The following is a 26900-nucleotide window of genomic DNA, read 5'->3' as shown; positions in this document are numbered from 1 at the left end:
AAGTTACCTTTCTCTATGCTGAGTGAGTCGATGGCCCTGTAGCCTGAGTTGATGATGCCGTGCTTTGCACCAGCGGCCATGACAGCATGGTAGACTGGAAGGCAAGAGTCTTTGGGAATGTGCAGCTCCCAGCCGAGCTCGCCGACAAATGACAGACGCATAGCTCGCACCTGGACGAGAGAGGGATAGAGAGGAGGCTTAGAGAGACGAGAGAGGCATGTAGAGGACCAAGCTGCCATGCCTCTGCTTGTGCTCACTCACACACAAACACAGAAATCAGCGGAACAGAATTAGAATGGAATAGATGGAAAGATAAGATAAAGTGCACAAAGAAGGAAACTGTAATCTCCCTTTAGAAATGAATGTTGTGTCCAAAATGCTTAAAGTCCTGAAAGACATTAAAAAACATCAGGGACCAAAATGAGCAGTTTTTGGAAAGCCTCCCACAGCTTTCCAAAAAAATCTCAGTTTAACAGATATCATCTCAAAAACGTGTCTTTCCAACTGCAAGTAAACCCAGAAAGTAGTCCCCTGAGCAATTACATGCAACTAGAATCTGTTTATCTTATAGTGGAAATCCATGAAAAGTGCACAGTGCGTATCTTGTTGTTTGATTTTTGCAATTCGGAAACTTGCAGGCAGAAACTGTCTTCCTGCGTTTTCTCCTACATCTCTAGGATGAACACAAGTTAAATCAAAAGCATGCTACAGCCTCGCTTAATGTATTATGGCTGACAGGTCAGCCAGCAGGATGACAAGAAGTGGATCCGGCATGCTATGCAATTTGGAACAACAGCTTCTATTTTTTGTTTTTAATTTCATAAAAGTTAAAGGGTTTGAGACGATTCCGGTTGAAGATTTTTCCTGTATCTGTCAGGCTATAAGAAACATTGTGAGAATACCAGAATGGTGGGGATGCAAAGAAATATATGTGAATGAAGAGGAAAAACATAAGAGAAAGGAAGGAAGAAAGGAAAGCAAGCAAGTGAGAAAATGTGGAAGGGAGTGAAAAATGAAGAGAGAAAAGTCTCTCCAACACTTTCCCCAGTGGGTGCTGTGACAGCCAGGCCATCTGGCCAGCCAGGGATCACCCTGGGCCCATATGTACACCATGAAACTCTGGGGAGGACAGTACATGTAGGCCTGCTCTTATTCACAACGCACACACCACCAGATGAACAGGCGACAAACTTAAAAACACACAGGAACACATGCATGCCTCATGCACCCTGTCACTCATACATTCACCAGACACACATCAGACACAGACACAAGTACAAATATGCATATAAACATGAATTCATACGACCTAACATGCATGCCAGCACACTCGCTTCAACTGGCGAGTTGGGAGGAGAGAGAGAGAGAGAGACAGAGAGTGTCTAATGAGCTATGAGGGGAGCAGAGGGCAGAGAGAGAGCTCTGTTCTCGCAGCAGTGCAGCCATTAAAATGTCACCCAGACGAGGCCAGCAACCAGCTGGAACACAGCACAAGCAACGCGCACACACACACACGCACAAACACTTCTGCAGAGCTGTGAGAAGATGCTGACTGCAATCACCGGAGCGTTGCATAATTCATGCAAGAGCAACTAAGACAGAGCGAGAGTGTGTGTGGACATATGTGTCGCTGCGTGTGCCAGTGCAACATGCTCGTTTTGATCTGAGGCCAGGAACAGTGTAGAGGTCAACCTGACAGGCTACATTACCTTACAGCATTATTGTGAGAAAACTGAATGAGAAATACAGCTAAATATAAATATATGATTTCCCAGTGCTTGTAAACAACAGCGCTATAAACTTTGTATTGAGCTGTTAGACCTCAGGGGAAGAAATAGATAGAAGGCAAAACAAAACATGTGGACAGACTTGATATCTAAGTAAGGACGCCTTGAGACATGCCATCTGTCCCACACACACCACACACACACAATCTCTCTTGACTGAATCTTTGAAATAATAGACCAGTTTCACTCAACAGCATGTTATCTGCATAGATTTGTTTTTAATAACTTACATTTTGTTTATTTTTGACAAATGTACCACATCCAATTACTGTAGAAATGAGTTGAGGCACAGAGTGTGTGTGTGTCTATGTTCTCACCTGATGCCCTGCTGCGTTGACAACTTTGTGGGAAGAGAAGGGGAAAGCTTCGTTGCTCAGGTCTGTGTCCAACACCTCCTGAAGAACCTCTCGACTGCACATAAAGAGAAAACATGCAAACATGATAAACAGGGGTCGTGCATTTGCACCTGTGCAGCTGGTGAAAGATGCTTGATCTGTATGCTTTGTAATTCTCAAATTTTTAAATATGTCAAGAAAACATTACTACAAAACTACAGCAGTACCTGTTATATTTGCTGTAGAAATGTACCATCTCTCCTTCTCCCACAAACACACACACACACTAAAAATCAATATTACATAAAGATGAGTCAACAGAAAAAAAGGACTAAGTTTAGCTTACTTTGCTACTTGTATGTTGGTGAGTGGGCAGGTAGAGGCCTTTTCTGGAAGATATTTTTGCATCAGTGTGGCAGGAAGCCAGGGTTGAAGATATTTGGGGAAGGGTTCAGGTTACGCTTGTGTGCACTGTGCATGTTTGTGCATCTGTGTGGGTGCCCCTTTTTTCTAAAAGCAATCGATGTGGTCATAGTTGAATGTAGAAATGTGCGTATGCGAGTGCAGTCATATGTGAATAAAACATTTCTTGCATACATGCATGAGTGCAGTATGTGCTACTATGATGCGCAGGCTGATGCTTGCAGACAGTTTCTGTCCTCCTTTAAGCAACACTTTGTTCACTGAACTCAAGAGCCCGAGAACAAGGCCAATTAGCAATATATAATCAGTGAATGGCTCTGTTTGTGTGTGTGTGTGTATGTGGTGAGGGAGTCTAGCAACCACCAATTTGTTCCTCTGACTTGCCACTTAACTGTGGCTCTCAGCTGTGGATCAGAGGATGCACACACACACACACACACACACACACACACACACACGCACGCACAGGCACACACACACACACACACACACACAGGCACAGGCACAGGCACAGACAGACAGAGCTCGCCTACAGGATATCGCATAATTTCATATATTATAAATAAGGTTCATAATTACAAAGCGCCAGTTTCACCCTTTGGAGCATGCTGCCAAATCGTCAATTCAATCCAGAGAATTGAAAGAGACATCTTTGGGAGAGAAAAGTAGAGACAAATGCATTTCCATAAACGGCATAATTTCCTCTCTCTTCAAGCTTTAAATGAGATCAATTTGTTGCTAAGAAAACAAAACCCAAACATTGGAGGGTTGATTTTCTGTAATTCTTCATATGTGGAAGAAACAATGAGGAGGAGCTGAGAATCATTACTGTGCTGTGCAGAGGGATGCAATACAGATGCCAATCTTGTTTAATTTATTGACACACACACACACACACACACACATATATTGGGCTACTGCTGCTAGTGACGCACTGATTTCAGGTTTGACGTAAGCAATGAAAGCGAGAGGGAGAGGAAAATCTGAAAAGGCGAAGAGGACACTGAGAATAAGTAACTGGGGAGGGAGAGAGTGAGAAGGAGCTGAATAAGATATAAAGAGACATAGAGAGAAAAGAAACTTAGGAGAACAGAAGATGAGAAAGCCTCAAGGAGAAGAAATCGACAAAGCCCACACAGAGATCAGAGTGGCCTAACCCTGCAGCTGGTAAGAAGGAAGAACAAAGACGGAAGATAGCGAGGTGCAGGTGGGGGGGGGGGGGTCGGGAAGAGGTAAAAGGTAAAAGGTGGCCCGGCTTGCTCTTTGAGTGGAAAACAAAAGGGAGGCTGTAGGAAGCAGGAATAAAGTGACAAGCTTGGACTACATCTCATGTCCAAATGTGCAGTACCATTTTCGAGAAATGAATGGATGATGGTAGAAAGAATATTATGACATTTTCAGTTTAGGTTTCAGTTAGTCATTTTCCCAAGAATTGCAAAACTACAAAATGAATAATATGGTATCCTACAAAGGTAACGGTCACTACTGTTAACAGTGAAAGACAACAAAAACACATCTCACACAAAGTGACCAGAGGTGTTGGCAGTATTATACAATGGTAAAGTATTGGACAAATCAAATGTTTGACCTGATGATGACACTAAATGGAAAGTTTATGGATCACCAAAGTTTCAGTTCAACCAAAACCACAAATGTGAACCTCATCTTTCTGGTAAATGTTTACATTAGAGATCTCCTGAGCCAATCCCAAAAAACTGGTGTTGGGCCCGATCCAGAGCATATTTTAATGGATCACTATGAGCTAAAATAAAGCTGATTATAACATCCATTCAACCATAGATTCATTTTAGATTATGTCGCATTCGGGTCCATACAGGCTTGAATCCAGTTGCTCTTGCTTCCATGAGGCTTCTTATGCTTTTACACGGACAGGTCCTCCTATGACTCAGGTAAGATAGTGACGGGTCTTGCCAGGTACAACACATAAACCCATTGACCTCTAACCCATGGCGTAAACTGTTGTTGAGACAGAAAGCACAACTGCGAGTAATCTTTATCATTATCACTCACTATCACAGTTGATGGCTACGTTAAACTGCAGAATTACCCTTGAACCTCTCTGCTTCTGTGTCTTGTTTTCAGTCCCTGCGCTCACTCACCGCTTATGCCTATGGCCAAGTCTTGAGAATGGGCTCTTAACCTGCTCTCCTCTTATCGATCCAACAGCTTGCCTTTTCACTTTCCCCACCTCTTGTGTCCAGGATGTGAATCATAACCCGTCTTCAGACCAATCAGTTACCTTCTTCTTTTTTTCCTCTCCTCTCCACCGCTCTTTGCCCTCACTCACTCCTTTTATCCTTTTCTCACCTGGATATATAAATCATGACAATGTCTCCGTTCATTATATCCCTTTTCCTCCCTCCCTCTCTTCTTTTCTTTCCCCACCTCTTGGGTCCCTGGATGCTGATCATCCCCATGTCCTCAGAGTGGTCTGTCAGCTTGCAGTGAAAGCCGTGGTCCTGAAGAACCGTTCTAATGTGGTTCCAGTTGTGTTCGGCGACACCTCCTCCGATGGCCAGGTAGTATGCATCACCTGGAGAAAAGGCAGGAAAAGGAAGTATGATGGATAGAACATCAGACAAATACAACAACTGACAAAGCACATAAATCGACAGCCACATCAAAATACAACAAAAGATACAATAATTAAATGACAGGCATTACATGTACTTTGGCAAAATAAGTTGAAACAGCCGTATTACTTTCAACTACCTTTGTACGGATATATTCAAGAGGACGCGTCAAGATAACATAATTAATCGGGCACCAGGAACTTTTCCACATCATGGCTTTTAATTGCAGCTTCCCACCTAAGAAAGAAGTTTTTTTAAATGAATAGATTTGACTTTCCTGATCTGTGTGCACCCTGGGGGTGACATGCAACAACGGCCCATCTGGGCTCAAACTGGAGACACTGCGGTTATGTAAACCCCTGAGAACCCCACTCTATTCATACTATTCATTATTGGTTGGACTTTCTGGTGAAGGAGAAAAAAAAATGGTGGATGAGGACATAGCCTTCTGTTCATAGCAAAGTAGGAAAAATGACTGAATGGCGAGCACAACAATAGATGCATACAGTAGAGCTACAAGATCGAGTCGAAAGATTGAACTGAAAAAAATGAAAAGGATATAATAATAATAATAATAATAATAAGTAAAGATAACAGATATATAGTGGGTTGCCAAGCTGCACGTCTCCCCACCCCCTCCTCATCTCCCTATCTCCCTCTTCCTAGCCTCTCCTCCTTCTCCTCTCTTGCACTCAGGCTTCTCTGTGCCAGACCATCGGCCGTCTCTCCCGGCTTTTGGTGCCTCATATACTCGTTGATCTGGATCTTCGTCCCCCAGGAGATTCAGCCTCTCCATTTATCTCCCTCTCTCCCTGTTTGCACATTATCATGGCTCTCTCTCCCTCTGTTTGCGTGGCCTGTCCTCTTTCCAGGTGTCTATGGATTCGAATCAAGGGTCTAAGGACAGAGGGTGTTGTATGGTGTTCAGATTGTGAAGCCCCTTGAGGCAAATTGTTATTTGTGATATTGGGCTATATAAATAAAACTGACTTGACTTGACTTGACAGTACTGATAGATAGACTGGGAGGCAGAACAATAAATAGAATAGCACAAAACAACAATAAATCCAAAACAAGAATGACAGATATATCCAGCAACAGATAAAAATACAACAGTTAAAATGAAAAAACACAACAGTGATAGATTGATAAACAGAAGAATTAAATAACAGAGAGAGCAATAGATATACACTCTGTTTCTCACCATTGGACTCTGGTGCCAGGGGCAGGTTGGCAGCACCATGCTCCAGTCTGCTCACTGTCAGGTCAGCCTCCGCCCCTCCTCTCTTATTCAGCATGCAGGTATACACAGTGGAGCCTGAAACACACACAATCATACGCATTAACAATTAATTCTCATGGCAGACTTTGTAGGCCAATTTAAAGTGTGCAGTCTCTTGAAACCGAGCTGATGGAAATATTAGAATAAAAAATGAACCTGAATCTGAGGTCAATCTTCTATTTGTAACTGATTCTTTGTGAGTAATCCAGTTTGTAAGCTTTTGTGTGACTGTGTGTATGTGTGTGTGTGTGTGTGTGTGTGTGTGGCCCCTGTGTGCGAATAAGAATGAATTTTTAATAAACTCAAATGTACTTAAACTTTTTTCACAACTTTGTTGTTTTTAAGAGGGGCAATTATTCTCAATCTCTGCCTCCAGGGAATACACTCACCCTGACAACACGTGAACCTCATCTTTCTCTTAAATAGTTACCAAGGAAACGACTGAAATATGAACCCCAGTGAAAGTGATTGCTGAGAACATCACTTAAAGATATCATAACGAGAACATCAAGAAAATTACTCCCTAATGAATGAAGTCTGCATATAATCACAAGAGACAAAATAATAACATTTCAGTCATCCACTGGCCAAATGAGCTGATGGCTATAGTGACATGTGGCTGTCCCTCTGTCATCTCTCATTTGAATGATTGACGGATGTTACAGTTTCATCCCGTCACTGGTATTAAAGAAAACGGTGTGTAAATGTGTAGGCGAGGCAGAAATCAGCCTGCTGAGACATGAAATATTCTCAGAGTGGCTGCTGTAATTGCTGTATATTGAGAATTGGGAGCAAGAAAGGGAGAGTGACAGACAAAGAGGCTGAGAAAACAATATCAGATGATGTGTCACTAAAATCTACCTTAGTAAGTGGGGTGAGAGCTGGTTGGTCATAATGAGTGGATGATAATAAAGTGGAAGTAGATGTTAACACAGGAAATCAATCAAACTAGGCTACAGAAAAAATAAATGCATTTACAGGTATCACACAGGCAAACACATGTCCTTGTTTAACACCAGCTGTGCAAGCTACTTTAATTACAGAAGGTTTCTAATCCATCTAACAAGAGACAGACAAAAAAAGAACGGTCTAAATTGGTACAGTCCGTAATATGAGTCAGGATGTATCATTCTAACTTATTTATTTGTTTGTATGTGTATATGTCTCTAGGATGTATGTACTCATGGCATGAAAAACAATCAGTATATAAAGAGTATTTCTGATATTCCACTTTATTTATTTATCAGTTTTTGATCGTTATAAATATTTGACGTTATATATGCTTTTTAATGACTCTTGCCCCCTGGTGTCTTGTTAACATATGGCATTACTTAAATCACTGTGATAGTTTTATTGTATCTTTTGTGACCTCAGAGGACCTCCCTATGTGGAGTTCCCCTTCAAAGCCCCTCATCTGTAGACTTGTTTGTTTCAAATTATTATGACAGTAATCATTTTTTTATTTGTTCCAGAATTAGTGCAGGCTATGCGTTGCATTCGGCCTATTCATTCAGTGTCCATGGATCAGATCTGTGAGGTGGTCCCACTGGGAGTCACCAAAATCAGACATTTTCAAATGCCACACAGGTCACATGACAGATCTCAGCTCCTGAAAGGATATCGCTGTCAACACAGAGGCGATCTATCTTGTTCAGCAGTGAAAACGGACAGAGAATGAAGTAGGAATGTGAAAAAAGTGGAGATAAGAATATCTGGAGCATTTGGAACTGTCGGTTTGGTGACTTTTAAAAGTTATAATATACTGGCATTTAGTGTTCGTGGTATTTTGAGATTTTGTGGAAGAGTGGACTGTTTTGCTCACGTGTTGGCATCTTGTTTAGTCCCTCTGTCCATGTATCTGCCCTCTTCATTCTGTCAATCTTTTCTCCCATCTGTCTGTGTCTGTGCATTTGTGTGTGTGTGTGTGTGTGTGTGTGTGTGTATGTTCTTAGTGCAGCAGACTGACCTGGCTTCTTGTTGACATCAGCAGTGAACAGCCAATCAGCCGCCTTCTTGGCATCTGGTCCAGTGAGATAGAACTTTCCAAAGTAGGACATGTCAAACACGGCTACACCATGTCTACATGAGAGGCACTCGCTCTTAATCTGCATTTTGAAAAAAAAAAAAAAAACAACACACACATCCAATTAAAAGTGACCCTGACATTAAATAAAAGTGTCGTCCTCTCTTTGCCAAACATTTCTAAGATGACTGTATATATTTGGAGCCAGATCCTTGAAGGAAACATTCATCACAACTGTGAAATTAAAGGGAGAACTAATAAAGAGGTTCTGACGTCAAGGTTGGTAATTCTCCCCTTGTGGTGTGTCCTCTGAGCTGCTGCGTTAGTTTGGTATGCACTTCATGCACCATAAACCTCACAGACTGTACTCTCACCACTGTCAGTTGTCCATGATTGTTATTTCCCATGAGGACACATGTTCCCCTTCCTCATGGGAGCCTTCAGAGAGTGTTCATACTCATCTGGGGGAGTTTTTTTGGCCCATAGTTGTTTGACAAAACGGGAAGTTGCATGCAATTTAATGACACTGTTCTACTGAATGACTCACATGTTCACACACACAAACTTTTACGCTTACCACGTCATGATGGGGAGGGAAGTCGAAGGTGTACTCTTTGCCCAGCAATTCATTGTATTTGTAGTTCACATTCTTCTTCATGTCGTAAGCTCCATAGTAGTCATAGTCTTTAACCTTTGCAATAATGCAGACAAACAAATAGTTAGAGGCTAATTCATCAGCAGCGTTTCCAAGTACAGAGAAGGACAAAGCATTGGGCCAGAAACTGTGTCAGTGTCGTCCATTATTGGCAGTCAATCTGTTCCAACAGTCGCTATCCAGCCAGCATTGTGAAATAATTTGCATCTTAATTGTTTATGTCTTTCCAACTGAGTGAGTATGTGTTAGTGTACAGTATATATATATGTGTGTGTGTGTGTGTGTGTGTGTGTGTGTGTGTGTGTGTGTGTGTGTGTGTGTGTCTCTCACAGGAGCAGGCGCGTCTTTGTTGAACCAGCCAGGTCTTTCCCAGCCATGTCTCTCCTGGAACACACAGCCCTGCTCCGTCAGCACCTAAGACAAACAATCACACATAAAGACAAACTAAGAGAGTGCCACGCAGCGGAGAGTGTTTACTGTCCAGCGTTTACTTTGGAGTCATTGCACGAAAAACATGTGCCAGAGTTCACAAAATGTTATTGTCCTAAATGTATTCTCATATTTAGCAACTTCACTCTTCATGTCCACAGCAACCACAGTCTTACTCAAGGCCATTTTGACTGCAAGCTCTCCCTACAACACTGACATATTATGAAGTTGTTATGGGGACTTTGCAAGCAAACAATAAGTATTACATCAATCTAACATGGGAGAAATTGGTTAAAAAAACCCTATTTTTTAGTGCAAACCTTTGCCAATATAGTTCACTTGTTAATTCTTGATTTCTTGACCAGTGTAAGATATTTCAGCTCTCACCATCCTCCTTGTTAGAATTGACAGTCGCCCACAGTTGGTAGGTATGTTCTGCTATGCTCTCCTCCTAGCAGGCAGCTAGCTGTCTCTTGCCAAAACTTCCCACACGAGCTATATTTACCATCCGTGCTACCGAGGTGGAGAAAACGTGTGAGCAGCAGTGTCAGAGATGGCCTGTTTGTGCTATGAAATAATTTCGTATCGCCTCCTAAAAGTAGACAGTCTCATTATTTGCACAGGGACAGATCAAACTCCTTAAGTACCTCTTAGCCATAATACATGCAGTCGTGATTAGGAGCAAGAGCCGGTGTTGTGAAAAGAAGCTTCTTTAAAAAAGAATAATTAGACTTTCAGTTTTTCTTCTTCTTCTCTTTGCCACCCCTACATTTATCTGAGGCTCTCCAACAGTAGGAAGGCTAGTTGCTAGGTGATGGCCCTCGACGAGTGATTAGCAGGGGTCTAATGGGCTTGTAGCCGAGGGTTGGACCAACGCAGTCTCACAGGGATTGTGCTCTCCTTCAAGCTACAGTCTGTCTACCTGAGAGCAGTTATTTGTGGCTTTTCAGTGCTCTATACTGTAACTGGCTAGCATAAAATCTGGTGCCATAATCATACTGAACATAACATGATAATACCTCACATGCACTTCTATCATGCAAATTAAGGCCTTTTGTTGGAGAAAGCTCTAATGGTAAGGAATTGAGTCTTAATGGCACAGTGTTGTAAAGCTGCCTGAAAATAACACTGAATGCTGACACAATCTATTCAGCCTCGCAAGTGTCCATCAGCTCATAAGTCTGACATTAGGTAAATGCTTTCATTTTAAAGCGCCATCTGTAATGACAATGAATGTAATGTCAATAATAATAATAATAATGTAATGACAATATTTAAGGCTGAAGTCCCAAATTGCAATATGGTCTATAAATATTTGTGAGTGGAACGTTTTGCACTGCACTGGAACACAAAAGTGCAGGTGAGCATATTGCTGCCTGTAGCACACACACCACATCAAACAGTACTAGGATGTGCTGATCTGGGGGGGGGGGGGCAAATGTGATAAAACTGCTTTTCTGAAAATACAATTAAGCAGCTGATTATGCACATTAAGTATTAAAAAATAATAAAAAGTTATATTACATTGTTTGCATTAGAAAATGTATTTATGTAACGTGTGATATGTGTTGTTTTTTCAGTTCCATTTTCCACTTTGTAATCAAAATACTAAATCAGATTGTAATTATTTCAAAATACAAGTCAATTTTTCTTCATTATGTACAAATTCACTGTGAGGACACAAACCACTAACTGAAAAACATTAAAACAGTTACAATCCCTTCATGCCTTTGCTCATTCTGTACAGAACCTTTAAAAAAAGCCCCTCGGGAAATCTGGTTAATTATGTATGAAAGGTGTCGGGGAAGCTAAATAAAACAAGAAAAGTAGTAGACATGATCTACAAAATACATCGACAACATTGCTAATGCAATTTCTGTGACAGTAATCTGTTCTGAAAGAATGCCTGCATGCGTGAGTGGGGGTAGAAATTGCAACAGTTAAAGGTAAATGAAGTCTGGAAACAGGAAAGCAAGGCTAAGTGGGTCATTAATGCATAAAATATGGTGGCGAAGCCCATTAAGAGTTTCTGTCGGGCTAAGGAGAGAAAGGAAGCTGAAAGACATCCGAGACCAGGCTACCGAAGCTAAGTGTATCATTTATAGTCATGTTGGCACGCATCGCATTAATAAATGCAGCTGTTGGGGATAAGTTACACAGCTAACTGCTGTCTGCCTGAACCTGAATCAGCTATTTGAGCAGAGAAGACAGGAGGAGAGAGAGATGGGATCAGAGACAAATGATATCTTTGTAAACATCACTACTACTTCAAGATATTCAAAATATTCACACACACATGAAAGCACACACACGCATGGCTGGTTCTACATTCCTAATCTGAGTTTTAGCATCAGTGACTGAAGTGTACTGTTTTGTACTCCATACATTCCTGCACACGGGCAGATGTTCAAGCCTGCACAACCTGGGGTTTCATTGTTTATATGTCATATTTGCTCTATCGCTACATTAGTCTCAATTATCCAATCAGATGCTGAGGTTACGGAGGTTAATAGAGGGAAAGAAACAGCAGCTCTTCTCTCATACAAAATACAGATTGTGACAAGAACAAAGACAGTGGCAATCACGGGAGGAGAGAGAAACAGACATAAGGTATGAATAGCGGGATGAATAGAAGAGGAAATTGTGTTGGGGAGGATGTCAAAAAGAGAGAATACCACGAGAGACAGATGAGTGAAGGCTGTGAATAGATGGAACATGGAAAAAATGACATCTATGTTAGGAAACCTTGTCACTATGCATCCATCGGTCTATAAATACCTAGAGATACACAACACTGCCTACACAACTTCTCATAGAAAGTAAAAGCCCTGCTTACCTAGCTGAAAGTGCTTGAATAAAGCCAAGGCTGTGAATATGGGAGAGGCATCAGAATAGGAGAACATTCTGCTTTCATTTGACTAATCATACTTTACTTGTTCGATAAAGACACAAACACTGTGTACTTTGTATATTCAGGATGGAAAAAAGGAACAGGAACATGCTTCAACAAAACACAATAACTCCACAAAACATATTTTCTTGTCATTTGGTCAATCCATGTGTGTATTTTTTGTCTTTTTTGTGTATTAGTATAAAATGTTATACATTTAATGAATTATCTGTTCATAGTTGTTTTCATTCTTGCTTTCTATCATTAGCAATAGTTGTTACATGTACAGAGGCAAAAAGAAAAAGAAAACAGAAATCTTTGCCAATTAATTTTAAATTATTTGCCTCTACTTAAATGACTCACAGTTGAAAGGCATCTGACTAACTCACACCGGAGAGATGCACATTAGGGTTGTTTCCTTGAACTTTTCAAAAAAACAGCCTGTCTAACCGTCTGCCCGGAGATCAAACCGTCTCATCTACCTGATGGAAAGGGTCCTTCCTCATGTTTCGGCTGGCCAGCGGCTCATCAAAGGGGAACACCACAGAGTAGTTTTTAGCATACGACTCGTGGCTCCTCTCTCTGATCCAGCGTTGGTTGTCTGTCAGCGAGTTATGGAAACGCCTTAGACAGGAGGGAGAGGGATTCAAAAAGATTAATGCTCATTAAATGTCACAATCATTCAGACTTCATTAAAACTTTGTAATTATTCTGGTTCCTGCTGCTCCTTTGATAAAATGCCAATCTCAAAACCAGGTTCTGCATTGTAGAGTGGCACCATACGTGTGACACGTCCTGTGACGGCCGTCACTGCTCAAATACTTTGTGTGCATTGATGTACCTGATGTCGTAACCGTACATATCCTTTTCAGGGCGGCCATGTATGATCCAGTGAGCCAGCTCTCTACCACAACCACCTCCCAGCATCATGCCTGACAAAAACACACACAGAAAAACAAAGGATAACACAGAAACTGTTATGAACAACATCTCATAATCACATTCAGTTCCTTACAGAAAACACATTCATTAATCCATTTTAATAATTGATAAATCGCTTAAACCACTTATTAAGAAAAAAATGCTAAATTAGCTGGTTTTATTCATTCTTCTTAAATGTGAGGATTGCTTCGTGTCTATATTTATATATATATTATTTTAAATTGAATAATTTCAATGCTGCAACTAACGACTATTTTCATCACTGATAAGTCTGTCAAGGACAAAAGAGAAAAATGCGCATTGCAAATTCTCAGAGCAAAAGGTGACAACGCTATTGCGGTCTGACGACTAATGGGCACATTTCACTATTTTATAAATGAAATGATTTAGTGGTTAATCCAAACAATATACTGACAAATTAACTGATAATGAAAATGATTGTTAGTTGCAGAACAAATACACAGTTTGAATCCAATTCTCACAGATTACTAGGACCATTGCACACGCAGTAGTTGGGGAATGAGAGTAGAAAATCTGATAAAAAAAAAAACAGGACCTCTCTCACTGATGGCCTGTCTGGAGGACGGTGAGTATGTCTCATTAATTTGAAGAAGAGAAGTTTTTGTCCTCTGCCACAGCCTCTATATGTCACATGACCTACAGAGGATTGTTTTGACCTTTGTTCCATCATTTGACCCTTGCTCACAGCTGCCCCTGAGAAACCTGACCTCATCAGCTGCAGCACTCTGCTTGTTTCACTCTTCCAACAAACAAACACTGGCAATTCAATATTTTATCCATCCAGTCCCAAAACTGCTGGGTTAATGAGCTGCTCCCTTTTAGCAACCCCCTTGTGTTGTGTTGCTGGTAATTTGCATACATCGTGTGTATGCTTATACACACTCTTGCACGTGTTGTGAGCACATCACCATGCAGCAGCACGACCAGTGCGTCCTTGCATCCCTCCTTCATCCCTCCATCTCCCACAGCGTCCCCTCTCCCTCCATCTCTCCATTGCTCCACTCATCTGCGGGGCACTGTCGCTCCGGGCCAAAGCCTGGGTGGACATTTGAAAGGCAGGATAGATGGATGGATGGATAGACAGCAGCCGGGGTAAGAGCGATTGAGGGAGGAGGGTGGTAGGGGGATGATGGAGTTCTCGCAAGACAATGTGGAGACAACCAGCAAGACGAGGTGGCACTGATAAATGTCACCTGAGATAACCACGCTGATGTGTGAGCGTGTATCTGCGTGTGACCCCTCATGCTCGTGCTTCCACTCATTGTATCATCGCCTCCTCTCTGCCTTTGTACTTCCCCTTTCCTTATCCGCTATCGGTATCTCACTCTATTACTGTTAAGTTTATTCTGCGCAAACATTCGTTCCTTTTCAGTGTTTGTTCATTATCTATCACTCCCTCTCCTCTCTTCTGCATTGCTCTCAGATTATTTTAAGATATTTGTTCTCTCCCTCTCTTGTGACATTTATAGTGATGCCACTAGCAATTTAAAAGAATGCTTTTAAAAGATGGAGAAAACTTATTTCTCTACCATAGCTGCCCAGTAAGCATGTTGATTTGCAGGTGAAAAGACATTTAGACATCTTGATCAAAACGGTGCAAACTCTAGAGCATTTTGGAAAATGCACTAACCAATCTAATGTCTGCAAGGCAAGAACGCAGTCAGGATTTGTTTAGCGTAGCTTAGCATAAAGATTGGTGGCAGAGGGAAAAAGCTAGCCTGGTTCTGTCTGTCTGTTCTGTCTGCCTAGCACTTAAAGCTCACTAATCAACACTAGCTTTTTCCTCCTGTTTCCAGCCTTTATGATAAGATAAGCTAACCGGATGCTAGCTGTATCTTCGTATTTACTGTACAGACAGGAGAATGCCACCAACCTTCTCATCTAACTTTGCAAGAAATAAGCGTAATGTCGAACTATTCCATTAACATGAACATGAATAGCATTTAATTGACTGTATTTAAAGTCTCATCTCCACATAGAAATAGAATCACTGAAATACTGTTGCAACAACATTTAATGTAACTTAGAGGTTAGGAAACCAGAAAAAGGTGAATTTGTTTCAGGAATTTGTTTCTGCCTTTTCCTTCTTTTTTTCTTTAACTACTAACTTTTTAGGGCAATCATCCCAATCAACCCTTCCATTTATCTCTCTATCCTCCACCTATGTCGATCCATCCCAGCAAAAAGCATTATGTCACTGAACCCATTGGTTTTCTCAGCCTTCATTGTGCACTGCCTTAAATACAGGCAATTTTCTGTGCCTTATAATGAGATAAAAAGCCTCATTATTGTGATTACCAGCAACGTGCTGATGCAGCTGGGTAAGAGGTGCAGCAGTTAAAAGCAATTTAAGAACCATAATCACAATAAATAAATGCACTCAAAGTTAAGAGTTCAGCATGGTGCTTTGACACTAAGAATAAGTAACTTAAGGTTGCTAGGCAACACATACAACTTCTGCAAGTAAGCACAGTTGCTAAATGCTTGGAAACCAAAGCGAACTCCAGCAAGTAAAACGAAACAACTGGAGGCTTAAAAAGTTACAGAGCACTCACTGATGGATTTCTTAATGTGAATCTGTTGACTTTGACCCTGTGGTTTCTGAATTGTCTTGCCCTGCCTTGAGTAAAATAAGCCGTGTGAGTTCATGTGTGATGGAGTGAAATGAACAGAAGACTTTTCTCTTGCTAGAGGGCCAAAGAGGCTGATATGGGGAAAAGTGGACATTACCAAGCTTTGATAAAAAACTATAATGTTTTGTTTCTGTGTGTGCATGCTGAGAGCAAGTGTCAGGCAAGTGGAAGGCAGTTTTACCATCCTTGCTGTGCATGGCTGGTGGAAAATGCCTAATTATCAAGTTACTGTTACCAGGTGTGATATATCAGTGATGCTGGGCACATTTCAATGAGCTTGGTCCCTGTATGACACTTTAAAACAATATTTTATCCACCTACATTCAGATAGGATAGGAACATTTTTATTTGGATAAAGAACAATTTATCTGTCTTATATGTTCTTTAATAATTTAGTCCATTACGGACCGAAACTAGTGACAAATTCCCAACACAATTTGCAATAGCCCAATGTGATATCTTAAATCATTTCAAACTCAAAGATATTCAATTCATGATGATATATAACAGAGAAAATAAGAAACGTTCACATTTGAGACACTGGAATTACTGGACTTTTTCTGTTAATACACTAATTGCTTAATCACCTAATATTGAGGCAATATGTATGAGATATAAAAGGAATGAACTGCTGAGGGATAGGAACGTATGAGCCCTTGTTAACCAACAAGATCCTAACTGACCTACAATCAGATTGATGGACAAGATGAGCGTCGCATGGATAAGTGGTCGGGGAAAAAAGAGAGCAAGAACAGCAACGAAGAACCAGCAATTTTCAAGAACATAGCATCCAACTTACAAAAACTACACTTCTGGAGCAAAAAAAAAAAAAACAGAGAAGGAAGGTCTGTGCATTATGTGTGTGTGTGTTGTATGCTCACTCATTAGAGCTCCACCTCACTGCACCTCCAAAGCTCTTGTAATAACAACTTTAGAGCTTGACCCTGCAGTCTTTTGCTCTTATGCAGAAAAAAAAGCTTTCTCTCAACTGTATGTTAACACTGATGGCGATTACTTTACCCTTTCCGCCCCCTCTCTCTGTGATTTTCAGATTGCTGAGATACTCACATTCCTCCCTATCTAATGTCAGAGGTAAGCTAATGGAGTAAGTAAGTAAGTAATGGAGTGACTTAGGTTGTTGTTTGTACATGTTTGTACATGTTTGTACGTGTGTGTGTGTGTGTGTGTGTGTGTGTGTGTTCTCCATGGACTCAGTGAAAAATAAAATGCACTCCATTATTCATTTGTGCCTTGAGAGTGTCCACAGAGATTGACGATGCCTGGGTCAAAATCTAGGAAAAACACTCTTCGGCCATTTCTCCTTGCTTGTTTTCTTATTTTGCCATATACTTTCTTTGAAGATCCCTTTGACCTTTCAAGCTCTATCATTTCATGGTTCACTCCAGGGGACACCATAAAGTATTTAAAGGCATACAACTGTGAGTGATATGTATCATCTGTTTTTGGTAAAGATTATGACGTTGACAATCGTACTGGAGATGTCTTTACACCCTCCTCCGTCGTCTTGTGCACTTCTAATTGTCCTCCCTTTCTTTTCTTATTTCTTTTAAAAGTCTCCCCCCCGTTCTTCCTTCGATCTTTCCGTCCCTGCAGCACTTACCAGCACTGTTGAAGCCACAGCCTAGGAAGAAACCTCTGACCTCTGGGGCTTCTCCCATCAGCGGCTTATGGTCTGCTGTGAATGACTCTGAAAACAGTCAGCGAGATGAAAAGAAAGATAGATGAAAGTGGCAACAAATGTAAGATATACAAAGTTATCACAGAGGTAACTAAATAATAATAAATAAAATAAATGTAAAAAAAAAAAAGGACAATGGAGTTGGACAGAGTTGATATCAATTGATATCCATGGTGCAGGACCTACAGGTGTGTGTGGTAAAGCGGTTAGCTTGTACCAAAAGAAGAGAAATGCTCTTCCTGTTGGCTACTTAAAATGCTGTGTGTTCTCAGCTGGCTTGCTAACGTCAGTCACTGGTCAGCCAACATTCAGGAATAAGCTTTAAGCTTTTCTTTTGTGCCATGTGATCATTCAGGGAGTATTCAAATTAATCTAATTTACACCACCTGCAACAGTAATTTGGTCCTGTGTATCAAAAAAGATTTTTAAATGAAAGTGTTGAAACCTGGACAAAAGTAACAGAGACAGAGAGAAAGGACATAAATATATGTATCATAGTTATCCATTTGAACTGAACTGAAAGAGAAGGAGATCCAAGGTCAAGTACTTCACTCACTGGGACTAAAAATACAGACGTGTATTCATTCTCCCTCACATACATAGACACACATGCATGTATTATGAAGATGTTCAGCAGCCACATTCAATTAACTGCTGAATATGCCAAAAGAAAACACGTTTAACCTTTAACTTCGACTGATCTAATTAATTGCAATTCCGACCTTAATCCTAAACCAACCTTTTGAAGATTACCAAAACACCTTTCTACTGTATGTTTTCTATCCTCTTGAGGACATAGGAACTCATAACATTTCTGCTCTATTCGTCCTCAAGCAAACGGTTGAGGACTCACTATGAAAACTAGAAAATTGTATTTCCCACTGAAAATGCCTGTGAATGCTGTCAGCTGAAATAAAAAGCAAAGCATTGCTGAAAATGCAGATATCTGAAGGGAATTTGCTTGAAAAATCTGAAAGCAATAATGTATTTTGCACTGCACCTTCCTTACTTCCTGACTGCCTTCCTCCTTCCTTCCTTCGCTATTTCCTTAATTCCTTACTTCCTTCCTTCCTCTATAACTATCTGAATCAGCTTTCACACTAACTAAATGCTCACAAGGTGTACTCATCATATAAACACAACACTTGAAATGAAACAAAAGCTAGCCTAAAAGCAAGGGTCACAGGCAAGGAGATGCTCTGCAACAACAGCAGGACTCTAATAAAACCCTCTTTCTATCTCCTTCATTTTATCTGAGCTCCCTCTTCCTCCAACCTCCATCTTTCTTGACTTCTGACCTTCATATATTTTTTCTGTCTCTGCCATTCTCTACATTTCATCTCTCCTTCTTTACATATCTACTTATGTTGTTATCCGTCATTCTTTCCCTCTTTATATCTCTATTAAGTTCTCCAATTCTACTTTTCTCTGTTCATGCTTTGCTGTTTCTTTCTGTCCTTCTCAGATTTCTTTCTCAGTTTATCTGTTTTCTGTCTCGTACTCTGGTCATTTATCCGTGTGTGTGTGTGTGTGTGTGTGTGTGTGTGTGTGTGTGTGTGTGTGTGTGTGTGTGTGTATCTGTGTAAATGTATGTTTCAGCTGTCACTTGTTTCACTTCACAAAATCATTCCGACTCTCCAAACAGCTGCATCACACTATGATGACGAAAAATCCAATTCGATACTGTAACTTTTCAGGCCGCACGGCCGACCGGCTCACTCAACCACTTTGGCAATGTGATATTGCCTGGACAGGAAGTCAGGCTCGAGCTAATCAAACTATCTCCTCTACAAACATGACACATAGCCTGCTAGTTTAGGTATTCATGAGCGAATGCACTATGGGAGTGGTGCTTGTGATTTTTCACAGACGAATACATTTCGCTTTTAAATTAGAATGTGTCCAATCTAAAAAGTGTCGTGAAAGTTGCTTGTTCCCTGCTGAAATGCATAATGTTATAAGAAATGTGCAAGAAGGGCTTGCAGGATTTTCACAAAAATTGATGCTTCTGTGGAACTGTGGTGTTTGTGTGTGTGAGTACCTGGCCCACAGACAGTGGACTTAATGCCAGTCTGCTCCAGACCAGGAACTCTGTTGATTGCACCCTCAATATGTTGCATGAATACGTCCCAGTCCAGGTCAAACAGGCTAAAGGCAAACTTATCAGACACCTGGGAAATAAAACACACACAAATACATGACTTACTCATTTCCTGTCGAGCAAGAATGTACAGTATATGAGGACTTTAGTTTTACTAGCAAAATACTGGCAAAACAGAAGTGTGTGTGTTCAAAATGGCTTCCCATGTTTGGATGTTTTTAAGGATTGTTGATTTCAGTTTTTTTCACATATTTACAAAAAAATATTTTTAAACTACCCACTCCTGAGGGAAAACTCTCTGTAGGTTCATCACAGCGAGCAACTGTCACCATTGTTTACATGTTGTCATTTGATGCATTGTTATCATAAAACTATTGATTATAGCCGCTTTAAAATCTAAAAACACTCTGGCTGTTTTGTTCCTATTTCCCACAAAATGAATCTACACTCCTGCAGGGGATTCTTGGCTGTTCGAGGCTGGTGCACCACCTCAAAGCAAATGTCATCCAGACTGACATGCTCTTTTTCCTTTTTCTTCCTCATCACTGTCGACAAGAACACTGTGACTTCAGTCCAAGTCACCACATGTGACTGTAGACAGCCAACTGCGTGAGTAAGACACACACACCGCAGCCGCAACGCTCAATCCTGTTGCATGTAGCTGTTGAATCGACTCTTTCTCACCAGGGAATCAACATCTGTCAAATCAGACCCTTCCCTCTCAGTTCCTTGTCCAAGCTTTAATTTGCTCCCATCTGGACTTCTGTAACTCCCTCCTTGTCAGCTGGGCCAAAATGGAGCCTTTAGCTCCTGCAACTCATGCCTAGCTGTGCAGACCGCCTCGCCTTAAAATTCTCCCCTCCTACACTAATCTGACTGACTCAGGGTGCTCAAATTGAGTCCAGCACACCAGCTTATGCTCTGTGCAGCAATTTTATCAGTCATGTATTTCTCTCTATGTCCTGGCACTGATCTGGTCACCCCTCCATTAAAACTTGACTCTTCTCCATACTGGCTCTTCGATCCCAGAAAATTCTTTCAGAGGGCGACTGCCTGTCTGAGTCATTGCAGACACATCACGTTGCATAACAGCATCAACTTACAGCCTAAAATGTTAAATATGTTAAATATAAGTAATTCTTTAAGTTAGAAATCTGCAGTTAGACAGAAGTGCTGAGGGAGAAAGGAGTTCCTATGGATTTACAATTAGCATTAGTGGTGACACTTCTTTCAGTTTTGATTAAGACTTGAACGTCACAGGGATGTGCGGGCTGACAGTGGCTGCTTTCATGTGAACAAAGAGTTTCTGCATTATTACCGAGCACTGACACTTAACTGGAGTATCTGAGGAGCAGTGTTCTTTGTCCTAGACACCACACTTCTCTCAATCCCTCCCAAGCCATCGATCCTGCTCATCTTCACTCGGTAGGCATCCCCTATTCTCTTCCGTCTCCCTGCTAATTCTCCTTTCTGTATCTCCTCTTTCTTCCTCCATTCGCCTCAAGACATCAAAGCAACGCTCAGCTGCAGAACGAGAACAAAAGAAGCTGCTTCTGCACAAAGAAATCCTCTAAAATGTAAAACCACTGAGGAGTCTGTAGACAGGCAGGCAGCCAGACAGAAAGACAGAAAGTCTTGAAGGCAAGAAGATATTATCAGTGTCCTACAAAAACTCAGATGCCTTTCAGAAAAACTGAAACGAAATATTTTCTATTATTTACATTTTTTGGGCTTGGTACATTTTATTAAAGACAGAGATACCTTCTGTTTGGATTGGAAGTTCTACCACTTGCACATGCACAACATGCATGCACAGGTTGAATAGATACAGTAATCTTTACTTGAATAAATCAAACAGGAATGTATGAGGAGTGAAAAGTGAAAAGAGTGGAACACCAGGACAGGAAAAAGAGCAGAGGTGCCTGCCACCAAACCTTCCAGCCCAGTGAACAAACTGCTCTAAAAACCTGCCCTTGAGAGAAAGTACGCATCCATGAAGACCAAGACCACCTGTCGATTCACAGGCTTTTATAAAGATCAATCTCCAAAGTCAACCACACCTTTAAAGAGTTTGTCTGTGCATGAAAGAACTGCCTGCACGATTACTTTTTATAGTTGCCAAAGAGTTGTTTGAATAACTTGTCTTCACAGCCTTTTGTAATTCCAGTCTTTTACAGAAATGCTTTGGTTTTAATGTTCCAATAAAAGCAATTTCACCAGTAGTGGCACTAAAAATGTAAGGTTTGTGGGTGGTGCTAAAAGAACAGCTATGGGGTCATTAAAATCAATGGGTTTATCTCCTTTGGGAGCACGTATTATGCTCATCTATCTGCCTAGTAGAAATGAAATATCTAGTGTGCAGGCAATAAGACACTTGAGTTTCACTATTTTGGATAACTTACCCTATTGAGTATAAAAACCCTTTTAATAGAAAAACCAAACTTTTTAAATGTGTTTAATCTTGCTCTTACACAAGCTGTGTAAGTATTGAATTTGATACCCAGCACTTCCTACAGTACCCAGCAACAAACACTGAATCCATTAAGCCCTGTTTTTCCACACTTATTTCATGTATCTCTTTCTATTCAGTATAACAACTTTTCCTCAATGCACCACCACCACCGCTTAGCGGAAAGACGGCAAACAGGGTGAAACAGCTAGCCTGTCCAAAGGCAACCCCCAGTAAAACCACAACTTTTTTTTTTTACACTTCAGTTTTCGTATGGATCAAACCAACGAGATATAATGTGTTTATTAGTAAGCTTTCGAGGTGAACTTTAGCAAGAGTCAGGCTAACTGTTTTCCCTTACTTCTTGTCTTATACTAAGCTAGGCTAGCAGCCTCCTTGCTACAGACATGTGAGTGGTATCAATCTTCACTTAGCAAGAAAACAAAAGCATATTTGCCAAAATATCAAACTTTTTCGTTATTGTACATTTTGCTGATAATACTTCTGTATTTTTACTTACTTAGTACTTATTAATTCTGTATCATGATATACCTTTGCTTGAGGAAAGGATCTGAATACTTCCTTTCACCACTGTGGGAAATATAAGTGAACACACACACACACACACTCACACAGTTTTATGAGTCCTCTTATGAATACGGTTTGACCTTCAAGCTAATACAGCAGCAAGTAATGAAGACAACGGAAAGAAAAACAAACTAAACAAGAGATGAGGTCAAACTGACGGAGAGAAAGAGAAGTGTATAAACAGGATTAAACTTCCCAATCAAGGATTTTATTTTATGTCAAACAAGACGGACATTGCGTCATGGCTCTCATGTGGGCACACAGGCAGTCAATACACACCCTTCCAAGCTACGAGATGGTTAATAATTCAGTTATTATCCAAGCTTACCTCATCCCAGAAGATAGGGTTCTGTTCATAACCACCCACAGACAGGGCGTCACCTTGGAGACGCAGGTACACTGATGCATCATGGTCCCTGACATTTGGCATGTTCTGCAAAGAGTGGAAACATTCAAAAAGTGAATAAGTCTGAACACATTGTGTTGTAATAGTAAATTCATCTTCATGAACAAGAGGAGGATGGATTGTTTTCACATTACTTTTTTCAATTGTCAATTAATTGTTTAGCTTTTTAAGCATCTAATTCAACAGCAAATGCACAACATAAGTTACTAGAGCCTCAATCTTTATCTAAAAAATGAATTGCTTAGTTTGATTGGCAGCTAGAGCTGTAAAATATTCATTCACAATGACAAGACACAAAGAAAGGCAAGCTGATGGCAACATATTTGAAGCTGCACCAGCAAATGCTTGGAATATTTTACCAGATAATGGACTAAAATTACCATCAAATTTCAGAAAAATGTTTTTTAAATCAAAAGGTATCACAATGCTTGTTTGATTTTATGTATCCCTTTTTCCCCTTTACTCCACCCAGATTCTCACATTCAGCGCTTTGTATGGTATGTAGGGGTATGTACAGAACAGGGTATTCAGGCATAACAACCATAAAAATCTTTACAGCACCAGTGGCATATACAATGACATACCTTAACAAACCATAACATTTCTTTATGTATGGTATGGCAGACACTAACATACCATGAAATCCTCTTTCAAAACACAGCAGAGAGAAGCATTCACCCCCTTGAGTCACAGTAAACATTCTTGCAGAAGTGGCTAATGAATAGTTACACTTTAAGTATGTTGTGTCATTTGTATTCAATCTGTCACGAGTGCTTTTCATTCGAAAGTCAATTGGCTCTCTGGGTACAAAAGCAAAATACCAGTGAACAAGCTGACATTTGGAAAATGGCGCACTACATATAATAAAAGCCAAACTGCTCCTTTTCCTCTCTCTTCTGTGCTTAGTACAGTCAGGCAGCTTACTCCATGTGATCAATACTGAGCACTGGACTTCAGCACACTCTGTCCTTCATGTATTCACACATATAAAAAACAAAAAAAAACATACTCCAGTTACTATCAGCCAGCTTGGTACTTTTTAAATCTAAATCCTACAACAGCCTCTGCGGACAAAAACACATCTATTCACACACAGACATGTGGTCAGCATGAGATGTTTGACCTGACAAGTTGCACACCCTGCTGGGAACAGATTTCCTGATGGCCTCCGAGTGTGTGAGCGTGTCATTTTGTGTGTGGGCTGATGTCTGTGTACATGATGTAGCAGTAATGCTGGTTAAGCTGCTCTTAAACTACATAACACAGGAAAGCTCTGACAGCCCGCCTAAAACCACCGCCCTCAAGAGGATGAGCACAGTTATGCATGTGTACACTAACTGACTCTAACACACACACACACACACACACACAAGATCCACAACCAGAGTTACAGTGGAGCATGCACACAAGCCATGTCAGACATGTGTTACATCTGCATACAGAGGCCTCCACAATGCCTACAAATACACACATTATCAGCATTAAATGAAACAAAGCAATCTCCCCTTCTCTCTTACACAAAAAAGCACACGCATCTCATTCACTCACTAACAGCAGTCTGAACCATTAAAGGAGGAAATCGACAATGTCACAGTGCCCCCTGTTGGTCACACAGACTTAATACAGACAGGTGAAGGAATTTATGTCTCCATGGGGAATTAAATGAACAGTCATATCTAAGTTACAGTACTACTTTCTATGAGGATACCTGAATAGTGAATTATAAATCATGCATAACGTAATGTTAGGCTTTAAGCCTCCCTAATGATTTATGACATCTTACACATGCAATCAGGTATCATAGTCACTTATGATTCCTCTGCCCTTTTTTTTATGAAGGGTTAAAAGTTGTTGGAAACATGTTGCTTTACGTCACCATAAAAATTAACAAAACAATGAACAATTAAAATGTATCTATGTTAACATTATATTACAAGCTCTGAAATTGTAATGCTTGCTTAAAAGAGCAAAAAATGTATAATTCTATAAGACACGTGAAATGTTAAGGTTGCAGAAGGGCTGTGCATGGAAGATGGAAAACACAAGATTACACCTCCACAAACTACATAAAACCCAAAGGTATGTTGTATGAATAATAACAGGTGAAGAGCACAACAGCTCAACATGTAATTCGGTAGAGTTAATAAAGTGCAACTTGCAGATTCTAAAATGAAAATAACCCCATACTGAAACAAACACAAACACAAGTAGCATAAATACTTGTTGGACTGTGTTTCACCATTGACAACTACAAGAATTTTCAGGCACAGTTTTGCTGCCCAGGTCAGCACTTTCTTTCAGGATATGATGCTCCAAAAGCAATAAAATAATATAGGAAAATACCTGCCATTTTCCAGCACACTATCAGGGCCTCTAGGACGGTGTGCCAATGGTTGATTTTAGTTTTAGTATAATATATATGAACCACAGTCAAGCTGTTCAGATATGACAGACGAGGGTTCTACTGTACCTGTATGCCTTCAATTCTCTCCGTCACCACATATGCATGATGCATCGCGATAAGAGGCACCTTAACTCCGGCCATTTCCCCCAGCTTGGCAGCCCACACACCTGCATGTAACACACAGAGACAAAAATATCATAGAAATGCCACCTTTAATTCTGGATGCAGGCAAAAACTTCTTTTGCATTAAGTATCAAACCTCTTTGCAATCTCACTTTTAGGTGGCATATTTGCTCCTAATATCTCCCTCAGTTACATCAAGAATGCACAGTGTCACAAAATGTGCAAATAAAATGTCAAATAAAGCCAAAATGCTTTCAACCTGTGGCTGTGCTGTCTTTGGAGTGATTAGTTGGCTGAATCTCACCTGCGCAGTTCACCACACAAGGTGTCTCAATGGTCCCATGAGGGGTCTCCACTGCCTTCACCTTCTTCGTACCGAGGTCATCTGTCCGCACTTGAATTCCAGTCACAGGGCAGTTCTCAATCACCTGATTTAAGGACGATGGTGTGAAGTTATTCATGTGGGGATAATGTATAAGCTCTGCTCTACCCTTTAATGTATAGCAATGTACAGAGGAGTTGTACAGTAAATAATTTTATTATCTGCTCACTGAGGCTGTGAAAAGGTTTTCTATTCACAAGTGTGGCCTGATATTCTCCAGTGCTGCTGTGATGGCGGTATGGGTTCAGTCTACTGAATTTTAATCCTATTCACATTTTCATAATTCCTTCAAGATTACCATAGAGTAAACTAATGTAAAATGCTTAAAATGTGACAATGAATACAGTTTCAGTGGTTTTGCTTTAGCACTGTAAGGCTAAGTATGGTAATCAAGGAGTTGTGACTTTTGTTAGTAATTTAGTAGTTATTTTTAGGACAGTATTTTTGGATCTGATAGCCTGAGCTTAGCCTGCTGCCCAGCAGCTGTGTAGTCTCAGTTACCATGGTGATCAACCCAGAAAGTAGCTACCTTCACGGGGCCAAAAAGTCTAAATCCTAAGGTTAGCATTTTATTACTAAAAGGGCTTGCCTCTAAATTTGTGTGTAAATCCCACATTTTGTCTCTCTCAATTTTTACTCTACTTTTGTACAAAATGACCATCATAAATATGCAGCTCTTAGTTAAAAGACTAGATAAGCCAGATATTTGCTATAAATCAGTTTAAAAAAATATG

General features: G+C 40.5%; 1 protein-coding gene across 1 annotated transcript in view; it reads right to left on the bottom strand.

The window, feature by feature from the left end:
• The window catches only part of sardh (sarcosine dehydrogenase), a 34955-nt gene that overhangs the window by 3792 nt on the left and 4263 nt on the right, over window positions 1-26900 (bottom strand). Inside the window, exons 5-18 of the mRNA XM_070924712.1 lie at window positions 26089-26212; window positions 25728-25828; window positions 23180-23284; window positions 19755-19884; window positions 17636-17722; window positions 13260-13350; window positions 12901-13042; window positions 9430-9513; window positions 9022-9135; window positions 8388-8526; window positions 6344-6457; window positions 4952-5099; window positions 2105-2198; window positions 8-170 (exon numbers count right to left, since the gene is read on the bottom strand). Of these exons, the coding sequence (XP_070780813.1) occupies window positions 8-170; window positions 2105-2198; window positions 4952-5099; window positions 6344-6457; window positions 8388-8526; window positions 9022-9135; window positions 9430-9513; window positions 12901-13042; window positions 13260-13350; window positions 17636-17722; window positions 19755-19884; window positions 23180-23284; window positions 25728-25828; window positions 26089-26212 (1636 nt within the window). The remainder of the gene's footprint in view (window positions 1-7; window positions 171-2104; window positions 2199-4951; window positions 5100-6343; window positions 6458-8387; window positions 8527-9021; window positions 9136-9429; window positions 9514-12900; window positions 13043-13259; window positions 13351-17635; window positions 17723-19754; window positions 19885-23179; window positions 23285-25727; window positions 25829-26088; window positions 26213-26900) is intronic.

The sequence above is a fragment of the Enoplosus armatus genome, chromosome 18 (assembly GCF_043641665.1).
Source record: "Enoplosus armatus isolate fEnoArm2 chromosome 18, fEnoArm2.hap1, whole genome shotgun sequence".
In the NCBI taxonomy this organism is placed as follows: Eukaryota; Metazoa; Chordata; class Actinopteri; order Centrarchiformes; family Enoplosidae; genus Enoplosus; species Enoplosus armatus.
Note: the sequence above shows the minus strand (reverse complement) of the source record. Positions and strands in the feature narration are given on the sequence as shown.